This window comes from Pseudorasbora parva, chromosome 10, assembly GCF_024679245.1.
Source record: "Pseudorasbora parva isolate DD20220531a chromosome 10, ASM2467924v1, whole genome shotgun sequence".
NCBI lineage: Eukaryota > Metazoa > Chordata > Actinopteri > Cypriniformes > Gobionidae > Pseudorasbora > Pseudorasbora parva.
This window is the reverse complement of record NC_090181.1, coordinates 47,052,184-47,072,261: the sequence shown is the minus strand read 5'-3', so window position 1 is coordinate 47,072,261 and position 20,078 is coordinate 47,052,184. Positions and strand designations below refer to the sequence as shown.

The following is a 20,078-nucleotide window of genomic DNA, read 5'->3' as shown; positions in this document are numbered from 1 at the left end:
TTGCATTAAGGCTATGCATTTTATTTTTTATTTTTTTATTTTATTTACATTTTTATATTTTTGCATTTTGATTTATTTTTACATTTTATATACAAAAAATACCTTTATGCATTTGGCAAATTATTTTATTCAAAGCGACAGAGATTCAAACTATACATTTAATTAGTTCATGTATATCCTGGATTGTTGATGTCAAAGGCATTACTGTAAAAAAGGCATTTTCCAAGGCAGTAGGCCACCTTTTCAATTTGTGCTATAACAACTAATTAAGAACATATTTTACATTTGTTTAGTTCAATGTCAGCATGGCTTCATCTGCAGGAATGCGAGTCTCCCTGTCCGTGTCTGATATGCATTATTAATGTCTGTCTCTTCACTCCCTCCGCCGGATTGCAGCAGAAGTAGGTGTCACATATACACCTGTTGCTAGGACACGGACTCCAGCTCCAACACTAGACCTCGCTCCGCCATCACAGTGTGTGTAGAAGATGGAGGATCATGGACTCTCTCTGCACTCCCTCAGCCTGAGCGAGCCTGAAGAAGAGCCACACGCGGTGGTCCTGGAGGAGGACGCTCAGGGTAAGAACACTCGGAGGAGAAAAGACTCATAGAACCTTAAAAATAAAACCTTAGAACCTTAAAAATAAAACCTTAGAACTTAGTTAAATGGACAATTAAATGCAAAAAAGTTGGCTTAACCAGTGAAAATAAGTTGGTTCAACAATTGTTGTACCAACGTAGTATTAATTGTAAATTCGATTTGTAATTGCAAGTTAACAAGCAAACAAGTTGCAACAAGTTAACAATGCATTCTGGATGCATCGTGCAAAAGTCACCCAGGGCTCCCAGCATGCATTGCAGCATAAAGCATGTCACCATTGTTGAGATATATAAAGAGATTATTGATTATTGATGAGTAAATCTCACAGGAGCTCAAAGTGCTTAATATACAATCGGTTATAATATAAAACGTATTTATCTTTTCTGATTTAAACCGTAGTGGAGCTTTTCTATAATCACAATAAAACAAAGTTAATCGTATATTGCTCGTATTAAACTCAAATTAAAATCAGTGAATTAAACACTACACAATGATTCGATTCTTATTCAGCAGCCAGAGGAACACTAACATTAAAAAAATCGTCAAACTGCCAAACTAAAGGAAACACTGATCACCATGATGGTGACATAAAAAATACAACACAAAATTAAACAAAATTATAAAAACTCAATCAGCTGAACAAAAGATCTTAAATCGGGAGGCATGTGACCGTACTCAGTTAATTGAGTTGAGTGAACTACTTGTGTAAAAGTTGAGTAAACTCAAAAAACGCTGTGCAGCAAGTTGCCTTACAATTTTAAGTCATGTCAACTTTTCTTTTTTTACAGTGAACCTTAAAAAGGTTCTATTGGCACTGTATTTGGATCCCCTAAAGGGTTCTATCGGTGCTGTATTTGGATCAACTAAAGAGTTCTATCGGTGCTGTATTTGGATCCCCTAAAGGGTTCTATCGGTGCTGTATTTGGATCAACTAAAGAGTTCTATCGGTGCTGTATTTGGATCCCCTAAAGAGTTCTATCGGTGCTGTATTTGGATCAACTAAAGAGTTCTATCGGTGCTGTATTTGGATCCCCTAAAGAGTTCTATCGGTGCTGTATTTGGATCCCCTAAAGGGTTCTATCGACGCTGTATTTGGATCCCCTAAAGGGTTCTATCGGTGCTGTATTTGGATCCCCTAAAGGGTTCTATCGACGCTGTATTTGGATCCCCTAAAGGGTTCTATCGACGCTGTATTTGGATCCCCTAAAGGGTTCTATCGACGCTGTATTTGGATCCCCTAAAGTGTTCTATCGGTGCTGTATTTGGATCCCCTAAAGGATTCTATCGGCGCTGTATTTGGATCCCCTAAAGGGTTCTATCGGCGCTGTATTTGGATCAACTAAAGAGTTCTATCGGTGCTGTATTTGGATCCCCTAAAGAGTTCTATCGGCGCTGTATTTGGATCCCCTAAAGGGTTCTATCGGCGCTGTATTTGGATCCCCTAAAGGGTTCTATCGGTGCTGTATTTGGATCAACTAAAGAGTTCTTTCGGCGCTGTATTTGGATCCCCTAAAGAGTTCTATCGGCGCTGTATTTGGATCAACTAAAGGGTTCTATCGGCGCTGTATTTGGATCCCCTAAAGAGTTCTATCGGCGCTGTATTTGGATCAACTAAAGGGTTCTATCGGCGCTGTATTTGGATCCCCTAAAGAGTTCTTTCGGCGCTGTATTTGGATCCCCTAAAGGGTTCTATCGGCGCTGTATTTGGATCCCCTAAAGGGTTCTATCGGCGCTGTAGTTGGATCCCCTAAAGGGTTCTATCAGCGCTGTATTTGGATCCCCTAAAGGGTTCTATCGGCGCTGTATTTGGATCAACTAAAGGGTTCTATCAGCGCTGTATTTGGATCCCCTAAAGGGTTCTATCGGTGCTGTATTTGGAGACCCTAAAGGGTTCTATCGGCGCTGTATTTGGATCAACTAAAGAGTTCTATCGGTGCTGTATTTGGATCCCCTAAAGGGTTCTATCGGCGCTGTATTTGGATCCCCTAAAGAGTTCTATCGGCGCTGTATTTGGATCCCCTAAAGTGTTCTATCGGTGCTGTATTTGGATCCCCTAAAGGGTTCTATCGGTGCTGTATTTGGATCCCCTAAAGGATTCTATCGGCGCTGTATTTGGATCCCCTAAAGGGTTCTATCGGCGCTGTATTTGGATCCCCTAAAGGGTTCTATCGGCGCTGTATTTGGATCCCCTAAAGGGTTCTATCGGCGCTGTATTTGGAGACCCTAAAGGGTTCTATCGACGCTGTATTTGGATCAACTAAAGAGTTCTATCGGTGCTGTATTTGGATCCCCTAAAGTGTTCTATCAGCGCTGTATTTGGATCAACTAAAGAGTTCTATCGGTGCTGTATTTGGATCCCCTAAAGTGTTCTATCGGTGCTGTATTTGGATCCCCTAAAGGGTTCTATCGGTGCTGTATTTGGATCCCCTAAAGGGTTCTATCGGTGCTGTATTTGGATCCCCTAAAGGATTCTATCGGCGCTGTATTTGGATCCCCTAAAGGGTTCTATCGACGCTGTATTTGGATCCCCTAAAGGGTTCTATCGGCGCTGTATTTGGATCCCCTAAAGGGTTCTATCGGTGCTGTATTTGGATCCCCTAAAGGGTTCTATCGGTGCTGTATTTGGATCCCCTAAAGGGTTCTATCGGCGCTGTATTTGGATCCCCTAAAGGGTTCTATCGGCGCTGTATTTGGATCCCCTAAAGAGTTCTATCGGCGCTGTATTTGGATCCCCTAAAGGGTTCTATCGGCGCTGTATTTGGATCAACTAAAGAGTTCTATCGGTGCTGTATTTGGATCCCCTAAAGAGTTTTATCGGTGCTGTAGTTGGATCCCCTAAAGGGTTCTATCGGTGCTGTATTTGGATCCCCTAAAGGGTTCTATCGGTGCTGTATTTGGATCAACTAAAGGGTTCTATCGGTGCTGTATTTGGATCCCCTAAAGGGTTCTATCGGTGCTGTATTTGGAGACCCTAAAGGGTTCTATCGGCGCTGTATTTGGATCAACTAAAGAGTTCTATCGGTGCTGTATTTGGAGACCCTAAAGGGTTCTATCGGCGCTGTATTTGGATCAACTAAAGAGTTCTATCGGTGCTGTATTTGGATCCCCTAAAGCAGGGGTGCCCAAACTTTTTCCTATGAAGGGCCAAAAATCAAACTTGATTGAGAGACGTGGGCCGAAAGTAATTAAAAAAAAAATCATAAATCAAACTGTATTAGGCCTACATTAAAGTTGCTATGGGTTTATTCATTTCATAATGTTTACAATAAATATAAAACAAATGTAATCTGATTAACTAATGCAGTTTTATTTGTAAAGTGTTGCATTTTAATGACCAATTAAATGGGCAACAATCCCCAAGTGTTCAATGTAAAATACACAATGATCCAGATTCATAATGTTGACGGATATTTTACTCTTTTAAAAAAGGAACAGACTGTTTGCAAATAGGGTTGGGCGATATCCCCTAAATTGGCAGTTGACAATGTTTACAGTAAAACATCGCAATGGACGATGATATCGTCGTTTATTTTTATTTTTATAAAAAGATAAAATACAGAGTATAGTAAATTATATCTCTTTACATAAATACTATTTTCTACTTAAAAACTATAATTTCATTATTTTATTAACCCAAATAAGGACTCACCCGCACAAGTTTCCACGTGATGGGGAAAAAAGGTAGCTTCCTTCCACTTAAGAAGAGTTGTGCACTTTTTATTTTAATTTATCTCTTTACATAAAAACTATTTTCTACTTAAAGCTCTATCTTCGTCATTAACCCAGTGTTTGGTATGTGAATGCTGTTTTACGTGAATATTACCACAAGAGTTAAAGCACAAAACTTTGTTTAAAAAGGAAATAAATTCGCAGATGTAACATTGCAGCCCTGGATGAGAGAGGTGGGCTGAGCCCAATTTAAGATCTGCCAGCTTTTTAATTCTGTTTTGCGATCTGGTCACCCGATTTGATGGACATCTGGTTTCTTTTCTCAAATCTTCACTCGCGTCGCACTCATTTTCACAGGAAAATATTAATGCTTCTTCCTTTCGTTTGCGTATAATTAAGTATATTATACCCATTCACATCTATGGTAAAGACTGTAGGTCGAATACCTTTTGACAAATTTTATTTTATTAAATTTTATGTTTGTGGTTGTTATTAGACTTGAGGCGCGTCAAGTTTATTTGAATAGCGCAGTTCACGTGCACCCAGCGGTTTTACTTTCGCTTTTTCTAGCGGTGCATAATCAAACATAGTCTAAATGTCTTGGCCCTGTGGAAGATAAAATTCACTCTTCAGCCCTTTTACAACAAGTGTTGCTTTGCAACATCATGAAGACAAAGATATTAGAAAAGGTGTCTATCCAGCTCATGTCCCACATTCATCTCAAAGCGCAGACCGGCATAGGACGCATCTTTAAGGGGGAAAAGGCTAGGAATCTATCTACAAATCTTTTTTTAACTAATAATTAATTTTCTTATACTCTTTGGGTTACCATTATTTACTGATAATTGTTTAATTGTTTTACAGGCTGCAGTGAGTTGTTTCACTGACGGAAAATAAACATGCATGCTTATTATAATGTTTGAGTGTTTATCATTTCAAAATGTAGGCTCTCTCTCTCGGACCTCGGTGGGCCAAATCAAAGGTTACCACGGGCCAACTTTGGCCCGCGGGCCCTAGTTTGGGCATCTCTGCCCTAAAGGGTTCTATCGGCGCTGTATTTGGATCCCCTAAAGGGTTCTATCGGCGCTGTATTTGGATCCCCTAAAGGGTTCTATCGGTGCTGTATTTGGATCAACTAAAGAGTTCTTTCGGCGCTGTATTTGGATCCCCTAAAGAGTTCTATCGGCGCTGTATTTGGATCAACTAAAGGGTTCTATCGGCGCTGTATTTGGATCCCCTAAAGAGTTCTATCGGCGCTGTATTTGGATCAACTAAAGGGTTCTATCGGCGCTGTATTTGGATCCCCTAAAGAGTTCTTTCGGCGCTGTATTTGGATCCCCTAAAGGGTTCTATCGGCGCTGTATTTGGATCAACTAAAGGGTTCTATCAGCGCTGTATTTGGATCCCCTAAAGGGTTCTATCGGTGCTGTATTTGGAGACCCTAAAGGGTTCTATCGGCGCTGTATTTGGATCAACTAAAGAGTTCTATCGGTGCTGTATTTGGATCCCCTAAAGGATTCTATCGGCGCTGTATTTGGATCCCCTAAAGGGTTCTATCGGCGCTGTATTTGGATCCCCTAAAGTGTTCTATCAGCGCTGTATTTGGATCAACTAAAGAGTTCTATCGGTGCTGTATTTGGATCCCCTAAAGTGTTCTATCGGTGCTGTATTTGGATCCCCTAAAGGGTTCTATCGGTGCTGTATTTGGATCCCCTAAAGGGTTCTATCGGTGCTGTATTTGGATCCCCTAAAGGATTCTATCGGCGCTGTATTTGGATCCCCTAAAGGGTTCTATCGACGCTGTATTTGGATCCCCTAAAGGGTTCTATCGGCGCTGTATTTGGATCCCCTAAAGGGTTCTATCGGTGCTGTATTTGGATCCCCTAAAGGGTTCTATCGGTGCTGTATTTGGATCCCCTAAAGGGTTCTATCGGCGCTGTATTTGGATCCCCTAAAGGGTTCTATCGGCGCTGTATTTGGATCCCCTAAAGAGTTCTATCGGCGCTGTATTTGGATCCCCTAAAGGGTTCTATCGGCGCTGTATTTGGATCAACTAAAGAGTTCTATCGGTGCTGTATTTGGATCCCCTAAAGAGTTCTATCGGTGCTGTAGTTGGATCCCCTAAAGGGTTCTATCGGTGCTGTATTTGGATCCCCTAAAGGGTTCTATCGGCGCTGTATTTGGATCCCCTAAAGGATTCTATCGGCGCTGTATTTGGATCCCCTAAAGGGTTCTATCGGCGCTGTATTTGGATCCCCTAAAGAGATCTATCGGTGCTGTAGTTGGATCCCCTAAAGGGTTCTATCGGTGCTGTATTTGGATCAACTAAAGAGTTCTATCAGCGCTGTATTTGGATCAACTAAAGAGTTCTATCGGTGCTTTGGATCCCCTAAAGGGTTCTATCGGCGCTGTATTTGGATCAACTAAAGGGTTCTATCGGCGCTGTATTTGGATCAACTAAAGGGTTCTATCAGCGCTGTATTTGGATCAACTAAAGAGTTCTATCGGTGCTGTATTTGGATCCCCTAAAGGGTTCTATCGGCGCTGTATTTGGATCAACTAAAGGGTTCTATCAGCGCTGTATTTGGATCAACTAAAGAGTTCTATCGGTGCTGTATTTGGATCCCCTAAAGGGTTCTATCGGCGCTGTAGTTGGATCCCCTAAAGCAGGGCTATTCAAATCTTACCCTGGAGGGCCAATGCACTGCAGAGTTTAGCTCCAACCCTGATCAAACACACCCACCTGTGATTTTCCAATGATCCTGGAGACATTGATTAGCATGTTCAGGTGTGCTTGATTAAGGTTGGAGCTAAACTCTGCACTGCATTGGCCCTCCAGGGTAAGATTTGAATAGCCCTGCCCTAAAGGATTCTATCGGCGCTGTATTTGGATCCCCTAAAGGGTTCTATCGGCGCTGTATTTGGATCCCCTAAAGGATTCTATTGGCGCTGTATTTGGATCCCCTAAAGGGTTCTATCAGCGCTGTATTTGGATCCCATAAATGGTTCTATCAGCGCTGTATTTGGATCCCCTAAAGGGTTCTATCGGCACTGTAGTTGGATCCCCTAAAGGGTTCTATCGGCGCTGTAGTTGGATCCCCTAAAGGGTTCTATCAGCGCTGTATTTGGATCCCCTAAAGGGTTCTATCGGCGCTGTAGTTGGATCCCCTAAAGAGTTCTATCGGCGCTGTATTTGGATCCCCTAAAGGGTTCTATCGGCGCTGTATTTGGATCAACTAAAGAGTTCTATCGGTGCTGTATTTGGATCCCCTAAAGAGTTCTATCGGCGCTGTATTTGGATCCCCTAAAGGGTTCTATCGGTGCTGTAGTTGGATCCCCTAAAGGGTTCTATCGGTGCTGTAGTTGGATCCCCTAAAGGGTTCTATCGGTGCTGTATTTGGATCCCCTAAAGGGTTCTATCGGCGCTGTATTTGGATCAACTAAAGAGTTCTATCGGTGCTGTATTTGGATCCCCTAAAGAGTTCTTTCGGCGCTGTATTTGGATCCCCTAAAGAGTTCTATCGGCGCTGTATTTGGATCCCCTAAAGGGTTCTATCGGCGCTGTATTTGGATCAACTAAAGAGTTCTATCGGTGCTGTATTTGGATCCCCTAAAGAGTTCTATCGGCGCTGTATTTGGATCCCCTAAAGGGTTCTATCGGTGCTGTAGTTGGATCCCCTAAAGGGTTCTATCGGCGCTGTATTTGGATCCCCTAAAGGGCTCTATCGGTGCTGTAGTTGGATCCCCTAAAGGGTTCTATCGGCGCTGTATTTGGATCCCCTAAAGGATTCTATCGGCGCTGTATTTGGATCCCCTAAAGGGTTCTATCGGCGCTGTATTTGGATCCCCTAAAGGGTTCTATCGGTGCTGTATTTGGATCCCCTAAAGGGTTCTATCGGTGCTGTATTTGGATCCCCTAAAGGGTTCTATCGGCGCTGTATTTGGATCCCCTAAAGGGTTCTATCGGCGCTGTATTTGGATCCCCTAAAGGATTCTATCGGCGCTGTATTTGGATCCCCTAAAGGGTTCTATCGGCGCTGTAGTTGGATCCCCTAAAGGGTTCTATCGGCGCTGTATTTGGATCCCCTAAAGGGTTCTATCGGCGCTGTATTTGGATCCCCTAAAGGGTTCTATCGGTGCTGTATTTGGATCCCATAAAGGGTTCTATCAGCGCTGTATTTGGATCCCCTAAAGGGTTCTATCGGCGCTGTATTTGGATCCCCTAAAGGGTTCTATCGGCGCTGTATTTGGATCCCCTAAAGGGTTCTATCGGCGCTGTATTTGGATCCCCTAAAGGGTTCTATCGGCGCTGTATTTGGATCCCCTAAAGGGTTCTATCGGTGCTGTATTTGGATCCCCTAAAGGGTTCTATCGGCGCTGTATTTGGATCCCCTAAAGGGTTCTACATGGAATCCTTTTCGAGGATTCAATCAAAAGAACCTTTAAGGGGTTCATTCATTATCATTTGTTTCATCCTTTCCGGATTAAATATTTCATATTATTGACAAACCTTTCACTGCATTAATCAGTGTATTCAAATGCATTTATGAACGCATGTGAATGATCACAAAAATCAAGATACGGGGGTTATAAAATGTATCTATTTATCTCATTTATGCTCTCCCTGACCACTTGCGGACCCCACAGAAGCTTTCAAACGTGGTCTTAAAACCCACCTTTTAGCAGAGCTTTTGATTTATTTGATTTGTTACTTCTTAATTTTTCAGTTTTGTTTTGTTTATTTATTTATTTATTTATTTATTTATTTATTTATTTATTTATTTATTTATTTATTTATTTATTTATTTATTTATTTATTTATTTATTATATATTTATTTATTTATATTGTTGATTGTTTTAAATCTAAATCACTTTGAGATTTTGTTTAATATCAAGTGCTTTGCAAATAAAATGTCTTATTATTATTAATAATTTAACGTAATCAGTATCACACGAAGAGTGCTATTTCAGTTTTTCTCCAAAATCATCATGATTAAAATGTGATATTAAATTACTACAACAGTTTAATAAACAATAACTGAATTACAAATGCAAAATGTTGCAGAATAATGTCATATATGAATGAATAATAGCCTTTGTGACAAAAAGGGCTCTTTCTTGTCATTATATAGCCTTTTTAGCATAAGAGGTTGTTTGGGGTTGAGTAAAGAAGCCTATGGGTCTGTATAGAGCCCCAATGGAGGCTTTTCCTAAGAGTGTGGAGATCTGAATCAGCTCGTCCTCCAGAACTGAGATGAACCCAACTGAGGCTGATTGTGTGTTTTTGTCCAGTCTCAGAGCTGAGGCTCGTCAGGCAGGATTTATCCACTGAAGACTTATACCTGCAGGCCTGTAAACTGGTGGGTGTGGTGCCGGTCAGATACTTCCTCAGAAACCTGGGCTGTGTCACCATTAACCTCAACCACCACGGCCTCGGGCCTTTGGGCGGGAAAGCGCTGGCCATCGCCCTCGTGGTGAGCCTGATGTTCCAGATGTGTGTCTAAAGCTGATGTGCTGCTGATGCTGATGTTGATGTTTCTGCACTTTGTTTTTAAACATATATGCGTTTTTTTTTTATTTTTTTTACATTTATGCATTTGTAGTTTTTTTTACATTTATGCATTTTTAGTCTTTTACATTTATGCATTTTTTTAGTTTTTCTTTATTTATGCATTTTGTTTTTGAACATTTGTGCATTTTTTATTTTTTTACATTTATTAAAAATATAAAAAAGTTTTTTGTACATTTTTTGTTTTTCTACATTTATGTACTTTTTACATGAATGTATTTTTTACATTAATGCAATGTTTTTCATTTTATGACTTTTACATTTATTCTTTTTTATATTTCTGCATTTTTTTATTTTATATTAACATTTATGCAGTTTTTTAAAGCTCCACTGTGTGATATTTTCCCCCATCTAGCGGTGTAAAGGTTTATGACCATCCAGTGAATATTAGTTTCTGTTCCTCTCAGTTCTGATTTCGTGGATTTTTTTTAACTCCTACGGTGGCTGATTTAGTCCAAGATTAACACGGCAATCCCCCTCTTCACATTCGACACGGTGCCATCGAGTGTTAAACGCGAAAGGCGAAGCTTGAATTTACGGGTATGTCCCTCTTTGGCTACTGTACTTTCAAGATGAAGGAGCAACATGGCGACCGGCATTCGAACCCCTCACCCGTATGTGTTTTCAATGGCGTATTATAAACTTACGAGAATACTTTATTACTTGAAAGAAGTAAATATACATTAATGAGCACATATATTTTTGAAATTACGAAGAAAGTGAGTGTTTTTAGCTAAGAATAAACTAAAAGAGTTACACAGTGTAGCTTTAAATATATATTTTTTACATTGATACATTATTGGTTTATGCATTTTTTTTTAAAATATAAGACTGAATATATATAATGAGGTGAGTTTTCTGTTTGCAGACAGACATGCACACCACAACACTGGAGTTAGCTGATAACTGTCTGCTCGCCGAAGGGGCCAGATATCTCATGGAGATGCTGAGGGCCAACTTCACCATTCAGAACCTTGCAAGTCTCCCATCATTCCCATTTACTGCTGCGATACACGAGTCCACTAGACGGAGGCAGAACGTTAACATGTGACGTCTGTTGCAGGATCTCTCCGCCAATCACCTTCAGTCCGCGGGAGCCGAGTGTGTGGCGAAAATGCTCCTGGAAAACATTTCAATTAAATCATTAAAACTGGCAGGTATTACATGTGTATGAGCACAACATAGAAGCCCAGTTCTGTCCAATTAGAAATGCTTTGGTAAATAATTATGAGATGAGAAAGTCAAAATTCTGACATGAAAAAGTAAAACTGACATACTAATTCATAATGACCAGATAAAAAGTCAAAATGATAAGTAATAATTGAGATAAAATTAGATACAAATTCTAATTAATAATTACTAGATTAAAATTAAAAATTACATAATTCTGAGATAAAAATTCTAATTTGGCATAGTCATTTTTCTGAGATAGATGAAATGATGACATACTAATTCATAATTATACATCCAAGTCATAGTTTGTAAATCAAATAAATATCAGATAATTTTTATTTATATTAGATACATTTTTATTGTCATAAATATCAGATAAAAAGTAGAAATTGTAACATATTAAGTCAATATTATGTGTCATAATTCTGACATAAAAGGTCATAATGATGAGAGAAAATGTGAAACTGACATACTAATTCATAATTACGAGATAAAAAGTCAAAATTCAAAAGTCATTATTATAAGAGAATTAATATTTATATTATACATATATATATAATTACAAGATATAAAGTAAAACTGACATATTAATGCATAATTATGAGAAACTCAATTCTGACATACCAAGTCATAGTTTGTCAATTTTGACTTTTTATCTCACAATTAAGTCATAAATATCAGATAAAAAGTGGAGATTGCATAATTCTGACATAAAAAGTGAAACTGACATAAATTCATAATTAAGTCAAAATTATATTCTGAGATAAAAATTTGACAGTGTCATAATATTTGATTATTGATATTATGAAATTCTAGCTCATAGTTAAGAGAGAAAATGTGAAACTGACATGTTAATTCATAATTCTGAGATTTAAAAAAATATAAAATTAACATACTGTCATAAATATGAGATAGTCAAAATTGTGACATCCTGGCTCATAATTGACGTCATAATTACGAGATTAAAAAAGTAAAACTGACATAATTCATAATTCGGAGAAGTTTTCAAATTTATAACAATTCATAATTCTGAGATATAAATTAAAATGTGACATACTGTCATAATTATGAGATGAAAATTTGAAACTGAAATACTAATTCATATTTCTGAGATTTAAAAAAATAAAAATTGGACAGAAATGGGCTTCCACCGCTCACAGTGAACCTGATTCACATTGACACAGGCCACGATGTTTACGTTCACAGGGAATAGATTTGCTGAAGATGATGGCAAATGGTTTGCAGATGCTTTTTCAGTGAGTATAAACATCAGCGGCACCAAAGCAGAACACACTCATCTCTATGGGTAAATGGAGGGAAAACACTAAATAAGGATAAGAAACACTCTTTTAAGTGTGTGCATGTGTGTTTTCTTTAGACTTCTAATGAACCCTATCTAATATAAGTTATTACGGCAACATCACTAAACGCTGAAAAAAATACTGTGCTCATTAGTTCATGTTAGACTGGTTTAAAAGGCTTTTGATGATCTAGATCAGGGGTTTTCAAACTGGGGTCCGTGGACCCCCACGGGTCCTCCAGAAGGTTCTAAGGGGGAAACATTTCAGATAATTAAAAGACAAAGCAAAAATGGATACAATCTAGGCCTGCCGAACAATCAGTATTATTTCTAAACATTTCTCCCCCTGTTTGCCATATACTTGTTTGCGTTGTATTTTTCTAGTGGGTTTTTCTCACTATAGTGCCCTTTATCTGGGTTTGTAGAGCTGTATTCTTAATGCGCTACATAAGCTGCTTACATACAATTATAGTGAAAGTTGCTCATACAATTTTTTCTTCTCCAGGTTTATACGTCCAACATTAAGTGTAGCCGATTTAAATTTGGAAACTATGTTCTATTTAAAATGTCACACTATTTATCTAACAGTTTAAATGTTTTTTCACACATAAAAAATATATAGATGGATTTAAGCGGGTCCCTCATAAAGGGTCATCATATTTGGGGGTGCTTGGCATCATAAAGTTTAAAACCCCTGGGTTAGAACAAAGCAACATTATACCGGTCCTTCTCAAAAAATTAGCATATTGTGATAAAGTTCATTATTTTCCATAATGTAATGATAAAAATTAAACTTTCATATATTTTAGATTCATTGCACACCAACTGAAATATTTCAGGTCTTTTATTGTTTTAATACTGATGATTTTGGCATACAGCTCATGAAAACACTTTTTTGAAAAAAAAATTGCATATATCATCCGACCAATAAAAGAAAAGTGTTTTTAATACAAAAAAAGTCAACCTTCAAATAATGATGTTCAGTTCTGCACTCAATACTTGGTGGGGAATCCTTTAGCAGAAATGTCTGCTTCAGTGCGGCGTGGCATGGAGGCGATCAGCCTGTGGCGCTGCTGAGGTGTTCTGGAGGCCCAGGATGCTTCGATAGCGGCCTTAAGCTCATCCAGAGTGTTGGGTCTCGCGTCTCTCAACTTTCTCTTCACAATATCCCACAGATTCTCTATGGGGTTCAGGTCAAGAGAGTTGAGCACAGTAATACCATGGTCAGTAAACCATTTACCAGTGGTTTTGGCACTGTGAGCAGGTGCCAGGTCGTGCTGAAAAACCAAATCTTCATCTCCATAAAGCTTTTCAGCAGATGGAAGCATGAAGTGCTCCAAAATCTCCTGATAGCGAGCTGCATTGACCCTGCCCTTGATAAAACACAGTGGACCAACACCAGCAGCTGACATGGCACCCCAGACCATCACTGACTGTGGGGACTTGACACTGGACTTCAGGCATTTTGGCATTTCCTTCTCCCCAGTCTTCCTCCAGACTCTGGCACCTTGATTTCAGAATGACATGCAAAATTTGCTTTCATCCGAAAAAAGTACGTTGGACCACTGAGCAACAGTCCAGTGCTGCTTCTCTGTAGCCCAAAAGTGTCTTGACCTGGGGAATGCGGCACCTGTAGCCCATTTCCTGCTCACGCCTGTGCACGGCGGCTCTGGATGTTTCTCCTCCAGACTCAGTCCACTGCTTCCGCAGGTCCCCCAAGGTCTGGAATCGGTCCTTCTCCACAATCTTCCTCAGGGTCCGCTCACCTCTTCTCGCTGTGCAGCGTTTTTTGCCACACTTTTTCCTTCCCACAGACTTCCCACTGAGGTGCCTTGATACAGCACTCTGGGAACAGCCTATTCGGTCAGAAATGTCTTTCTGTGTCTTCCCCTCTCGCTTGAGGGTGTCAATGATGGCCTTCTGGACAGCAGTCAGGTCGGCAGTCTTACCCATGATTGCAGTTTTGAGTAATGAACCAGGCTGGGAGTTTTTAAAAGCCTCAGGAATCTTTTGCAGGTGTTTAGAGTTAATTAGTTGATTCAGGTGATTAGGTTAATAGCTCGTTTAGAGAACCTTTTCAGGATATGCTTATTTTTTGAGATTGAGGTTTTCATGAGCTGTGTGCCAAAATCATCAGTATTAAAACAACAAAAGACCTGAAACATTTCATTTGGAGTGCAATGAATCTAAAATATATGAAAGTTTCATTTTTATCATTACATTATGGAAAATAATGAACTTTATCACAATATGATAATTTTTTGAGAAGGACCTGTAAAGCATTGTGTTTGAGCATTGAACTGCTATTGGTGCACAAATTACACACTGCACCTTTAAGAAGCAATGCACATATACAGAATAAACCGTGTATCAAAGGGATAGTTCAGCCATAAATGAGCCTGTGATGTTGATCTGCTGACCCCAGTGTGTCCAACATGTAGGTGTGTTTGTTTCTTCAGGAGAACACAAATGAAGATTTGTAACTCAGCCGTTGCTCGTATAATGCATGTCAATGGGTAACAATTCTATGAGTAAACAAATAAAACATGCTTAGGCAACACACACACACACACACACACACACACCTGCTGCTCATGACGACACATTGATGTCTTAAGACACGAACCGATTGGTTTCTGAGAGAAACACAACAGTATTTGTGTTATTTTTACCTCATATCAGACGAATCTCATCTAGTGTTCCCATCCGCTATTACTTCCACTGTCTAGTAAGGACGGAAGTAATAATAATAATAATAATAATAATAATAATAATAATAATAATAATAATAATAAGTATTACTTCTCCGGTGGAAGTAATAGCGGATGGGAACACTAGATGAGATTCGTCTGATATGAGGTAAAAATAACACAAATACTGTTGTGTTTCTCTCAGAAACCGATCGGTTCGTGTCTTAAGACATCAGTGTGTCGTCATGAGCAGCAGGTGTGTGTGTGTGTGTTGCCTAAGCATGTTTTTTTTGTTTACTCATAGAGTTGTTACCCATTGACATGCATTATACGAGCAACGGCTGAGTTAAAAATCTTCATTTGTGTTCTCCTGAAGAAACAAACACACCTACATGTTGGACACACTGGGGTCAGCAGATCAACATCACAGGCTCATTTATGGCTGAACTAACTCTTAAACAGAACATTTTTTCTTTCTCATTGGTATCTTTTCAGAGCAACTACAGAGTGAAGGAGCTGGATCTGAGCCACAATCAGTTTTCTGGGCGAGGCGGAGAACATCTGGGTCAGATGATAGGTAAATAAGACATGAGTGATCTGAGAGAACTCAACAGGATGACAGAAAGCACAATAATTACGTGTGTTCATATAGCAAACAACGACGGTTTAGAAGTGCTGGATCTGAGCTGGAATCATCTGCGAATGAAAGGCGCTGTGGCTTTCTGTGCTGGACTAAAGGTATGGACACACAAACACAGTATAAGGCCCTACGGAAGGACACGCTTACATTAAATTTTGTCACACAACTTTTTCGATGCAGATATGGAACCTTGAGTCTAAGACCTTTTAACAATATGATTTGTGACAATGTTGTGTAGTCAGTCTAAAAATGAGAGTATGGGGGCCGTGTTGTAAGGACCTAAGTTCCTAGGGACCCAATTGATTGCAGCACACAATATTCAAAACAGCTCTGTGGCCAATTATGTCTCTCCCTCTTCCTCTTCCTCTTACAGTAAAATTGTCTTCCATTTTTGTTGAAGACAGGTAAACTCACCTGTTGCCTTTTTATAGTGCTTACACCTGATTGTTGAGTTTAGTGTCTACTAGTGATGTTACGCCTGATACTGAGGCTTTGAAGCGTGTGTAGAGAACGTCAGGCACCTCTCATCATAGCTCCGTATCGAGGCTTGTATTGTTTTAGTGACGTGACGTCACTGATGACGTTCGAAGCCTCGTTTGAGTGCAGCGCTTCGAGAAAGGGTTCACTTCTGGAGGGATGCTTCGACTATATGACGTGTCAAACTACACAAGCACTACCACTACCCTCTCTCAAGTCCACCCAATCTAAAGAACTCCATTTCCCTCTGTTAAACAAAAGTACTCCCCAGTTACAAAATTATGAAACACTAAGCATAAGTACATGAATGATTATAGATATATATATGTCGTCTGAAGCAAATAAAAAGTGGGTGGGTGGGTAATTTATTTTTTACTACCGTTTAACGTTTGACGCCATATTTACATTAAATACAAATATACTGCCGTTTACTAAACGACTGATTGGAGCAGACAAAATTACGGAAATCACCAACTTTTTAATCGTGACTGTAGTGTAGCGGTAAAATGCATGACATAAAGATCTGACGCAAATCAATCAGGGGTTCTGATCCGCCTGTAGCCACATTTGTTCTACTCCCTTTTCACATCACATATCGGAACGGCATTTATTTTTAATAAAAATGGAGAAAATATTAGAAAAGTGGAAATAAAGCGTCTAACATGTGTTTAATAATAAGTGTTTTTTTTTTTTTTTTGGTTAGGGGTAGTTAAACAGACATGTACTGAATTAGAGACGATCAAAGTGAGTGGTCCAACATCGTTTGTCCGTAAAAAGTGGGTGGGTCTTAAAAAAATATATATATATATATATATATATATATAAAAAAATCAATTTTTGCATTGACCAGCAGGTGTCTAGTGTGCATTCGAAGCCTCAAGAAATGAACCACTTTTCAACAAATCAGGCTGGAAAGCTTCAAAGCTTCATGAAGCTTCATTTCGCCACCACTAGTGTCTACACGCCTGACGGATGTGTTTGATCAATCGGTTCATAGGTGTGGTATATGGCGTTTAAATGAAGTCAAAAGTCGCGCGCACGAAAACCACGAGCACGCGAATAAACCCAAGCGCGCAAACCAGACCCACGAGAGGAAAATAGCAACGCGAGAGCGCATCTGTGCAGCCGCGAGCGCATTTGTACACCGCGAGCGCGCATTTGTACACCGCGAGCGCGCGAAACAGTATTTAGGGGCGGAAATGAATACTAGCGCAAGCCCCTGCTGCCTAGCGCGCACAACTGCAAATGAGCGCTCGCGTGACTACCCAACACTCGCTCGCTCCTCGAGTTGACTTTTGACACTTTGAGGGCGGGGCAATGACTTTTGTCTTCCCACCTGTGATTGGTCATTTGTTTAATCAGTTTTACTCTTGTTTAAACATGTAGCAGGACTAGGACAAGGCACGTTTTAAGGAACCATTATGTCGGACCCTGAGTAGGTAATTTAATTTTTAAGTCTTTGTGTTTCGAGTGCAATATATTCAATATATGAAATTGTATTGTACAATTTCGAAGGTATTTTGTTTACAATCATCTTGAATAGTTTGTATAGGACCTTAACACCAAAAAAGATAAGCTAATTTAAGATAAAGCTGGCTAACCCATAAATGTAGGATGTTAAAGGTTAGTTTTGACCTACATTGAAAATATACAGTAAATAAATCATCGCTGAGTAGCATTTCTAGCTACTTAAAGCTAGTATGCTAATGTACTAAACAAAGCAGCGTAAATGCAATCTTTGTAATTTATTCAAACCACAGCACCGACCCCTATTGCCCTATTGCTATTATCGTAATGCCGTTTATAAAATGATTAGAACACATTACAAACGGCATTAGTGAAACTTAAGGGTTACATCACTGAAAGCGTTTTTCTGCTGATGGTCTATGTGACCCTGTAAAAAGTGTAAAACAAAAAAAAGTGACGTTTTTATGTTTTCTGTCATCCTATATGCAAACAATTAAGAAAATAATTTTGATAGATGTACTACTAAGACCATGTTTGAAATAGGGAAATTAGTAAGTAAAATCAAGCTTTGATGCTCATTATCTATTTTTTTTAATACTTTCCTGGACTCAAAGGATGAGTAGAGATAATGTAACCCTTTCAACTTTTGAAGTGTGTTTATCACAAAAGTGACATGGTATCTTAACATCTCATTAATTATTCTTTGTTCTGTCAATAGCTAAGACACCACTTTTTGGCAAATCTTTAACACAAGTTGCAACAGGCCTTCAGCACAACACCACTGGATTTAGATTATCTGGAGTTTCTGTGTCGTCAGGAGCTGTATATTCCAAGGGGGTAATCTAGCACTCGGAAAGCGTTCCACCCATAGGGGCTGCCATTGCTAACCAAGCCATCACCTGCTGTTAGCATCCCATTGACTCCCATTCATTTTTGAGTCACTTTGACAGTGAATAACTTTACATCTGAGACGTTTAAAGACTCCATTTGTCCATTGTTTATTTCTAAAGAAACACGACAATGTATAAAAGGCTCCATTACCTTGTATCTTACACTATCGCCCCGCAGAAGCTGTTTTTGTAAAAATAGGCTAACGATTGCGTCATAACCAACGCGACCCTGTCGCACAGTTGAGAAATTACCGTATAGACCTGAGGAGACACTCCCAGACAATCTTTTACTGTCTATGAGGCAGTCGGGGGGACGTGGAGACATGTCCTGGAGACTAGTCTGATAAAGTCAAGGGGGAAGAATGGGGAGAAGCCCATAGTGAGCCAAAAGCAACGGGAGAAAATATTTAAACAACGTGATTCAGATTTCGCTTTCCACATCTACTAGAAGACTCACAGCTGTCAGACAGGAGGCTCACGTCACATCTACGTCCTCAAGCTCAGTCTGAGCCTGCGCAGTTCGCTCAGCCATCAGGAAGTGAGTGCCCCTAGGTTGACTTCATTATTTCGCCGTAGACGTCAATGGGGTCGCTGTGTCCATTTCTTTTACTGTCTATGGTATATTCTGGAGGCCCTGTCCAGTCACATACAAGTACCCCCTGCTATCATTTACATTTACATTTACATTTAATCATTTAGCAGACGCTTTTATCCAAAGCGACTTACAAAAAAGGGGAGAGTAATAGAAGCAACGAAACAGACAAGGCCAACAACCTGTAAGAGCTGTAAGAAATCTCAATTAATTAGCACAGTACAAATTTTTTTTTTTTTTTTTTTTTTTTAATAGACATGTACAACAAAAACTCACGTACGCAAAATACAAAACACTGGATTTTGATAGCTATGATAACAACCCATTAGGACTAAGGCTGTTGCCCCAGCTGTTGTCGTTAATGCAGATTCAGTGGCCCAATGGGTGGTATCACCCAGGCTTTGCAAGAGCTCTTTGACCTTATACGGGCACAAGCGGAACACCCAGCACCATGTGTCAGATAAATAAATCACAAAGATTGCATTTACGCTGCTTTGTTTATAGCTTAGCATACTAGCTTTGTTAAGTAGCTAGAAATGCTACTCAGCGATGATTTATTTACTGTATATTTTCAATGTAGGTCAAAACTAACCTTTAACATCCTACATTTATGGGTTAGCCAGCTTTATCTTAAATTAGCTTATCTTTTTTGGTGTTAAGGTCCTATACAAACTATTCAAGATGATTGTAAACAAAATACCTTTGAAATTGTACAATACAATTTCATATATTGAATATATTGCACTCGAAACACAAAGACTTAAAAATTAAATTACCTACTCAGGGTCCGACATAATGGTTCCTTAAAACGTGCCTTGTCCTAGTCCTGCTACATGTTTAAACAAGAGTAAAACTGATTAAACAAATGACCAATCACAGGTGGGAAGACAAAAGTCATTGCCCCGCCCTCAAAGTGTCAAAAGTCAACTCGAGGAGCGAGCGAGTGTTGGGTAGTCACGCGAGCGCTCATTTGCAGTTGTGCGCTAGGCAGCAGGGGCTTGCGCTAGTA

General features: G+C 39.5%; 1 protein-coding gene across 1 annotated transcript in view; it reads left to right on the top strand.

Moving 5' to 3' along the window:
- Positions 1 to 462: 462 nt before the first annotated feature.
- Positions 463 to 20,078, top strand: part of LOC137090792 (leucine-rich repeat-containing protein 74A) — a 37,614-nt gene continuing 17,998 nt past the window's right edge. The window contains exons 1-7 of the mRNA XM_067454746.1: positions 463 to 579; positions 9,564 to 9,745; positions 10,709 to 10,816; positions 10,904 to 10,997; positions 12,220 to 12,269; positions 15,499 to 15,580; positions 15,656 to 15,741. Coding sequence (XP_067310847.1) covers positions 489 to 579; positions 9,564 to 9,745; positions 10,709 to 10,816; positions 10,904 to 10,997; positions 12,220 to 12,269; positions 15,499 to 15,580; positions 15,656 to 15,741 — 693 coding nt within the window. The 5' untranslated portion in view covers positions 463 to 488. The remainder of the gene's footprint in view (positions 580 to 9,563; positions 9,746 to 10,708; positions 10,817 to 10,903; positions 10,998 to 12,219; positions 12,270 to 15,498; positions 15,581 to 15,655; positions 15,742 to 20,078) is intronic.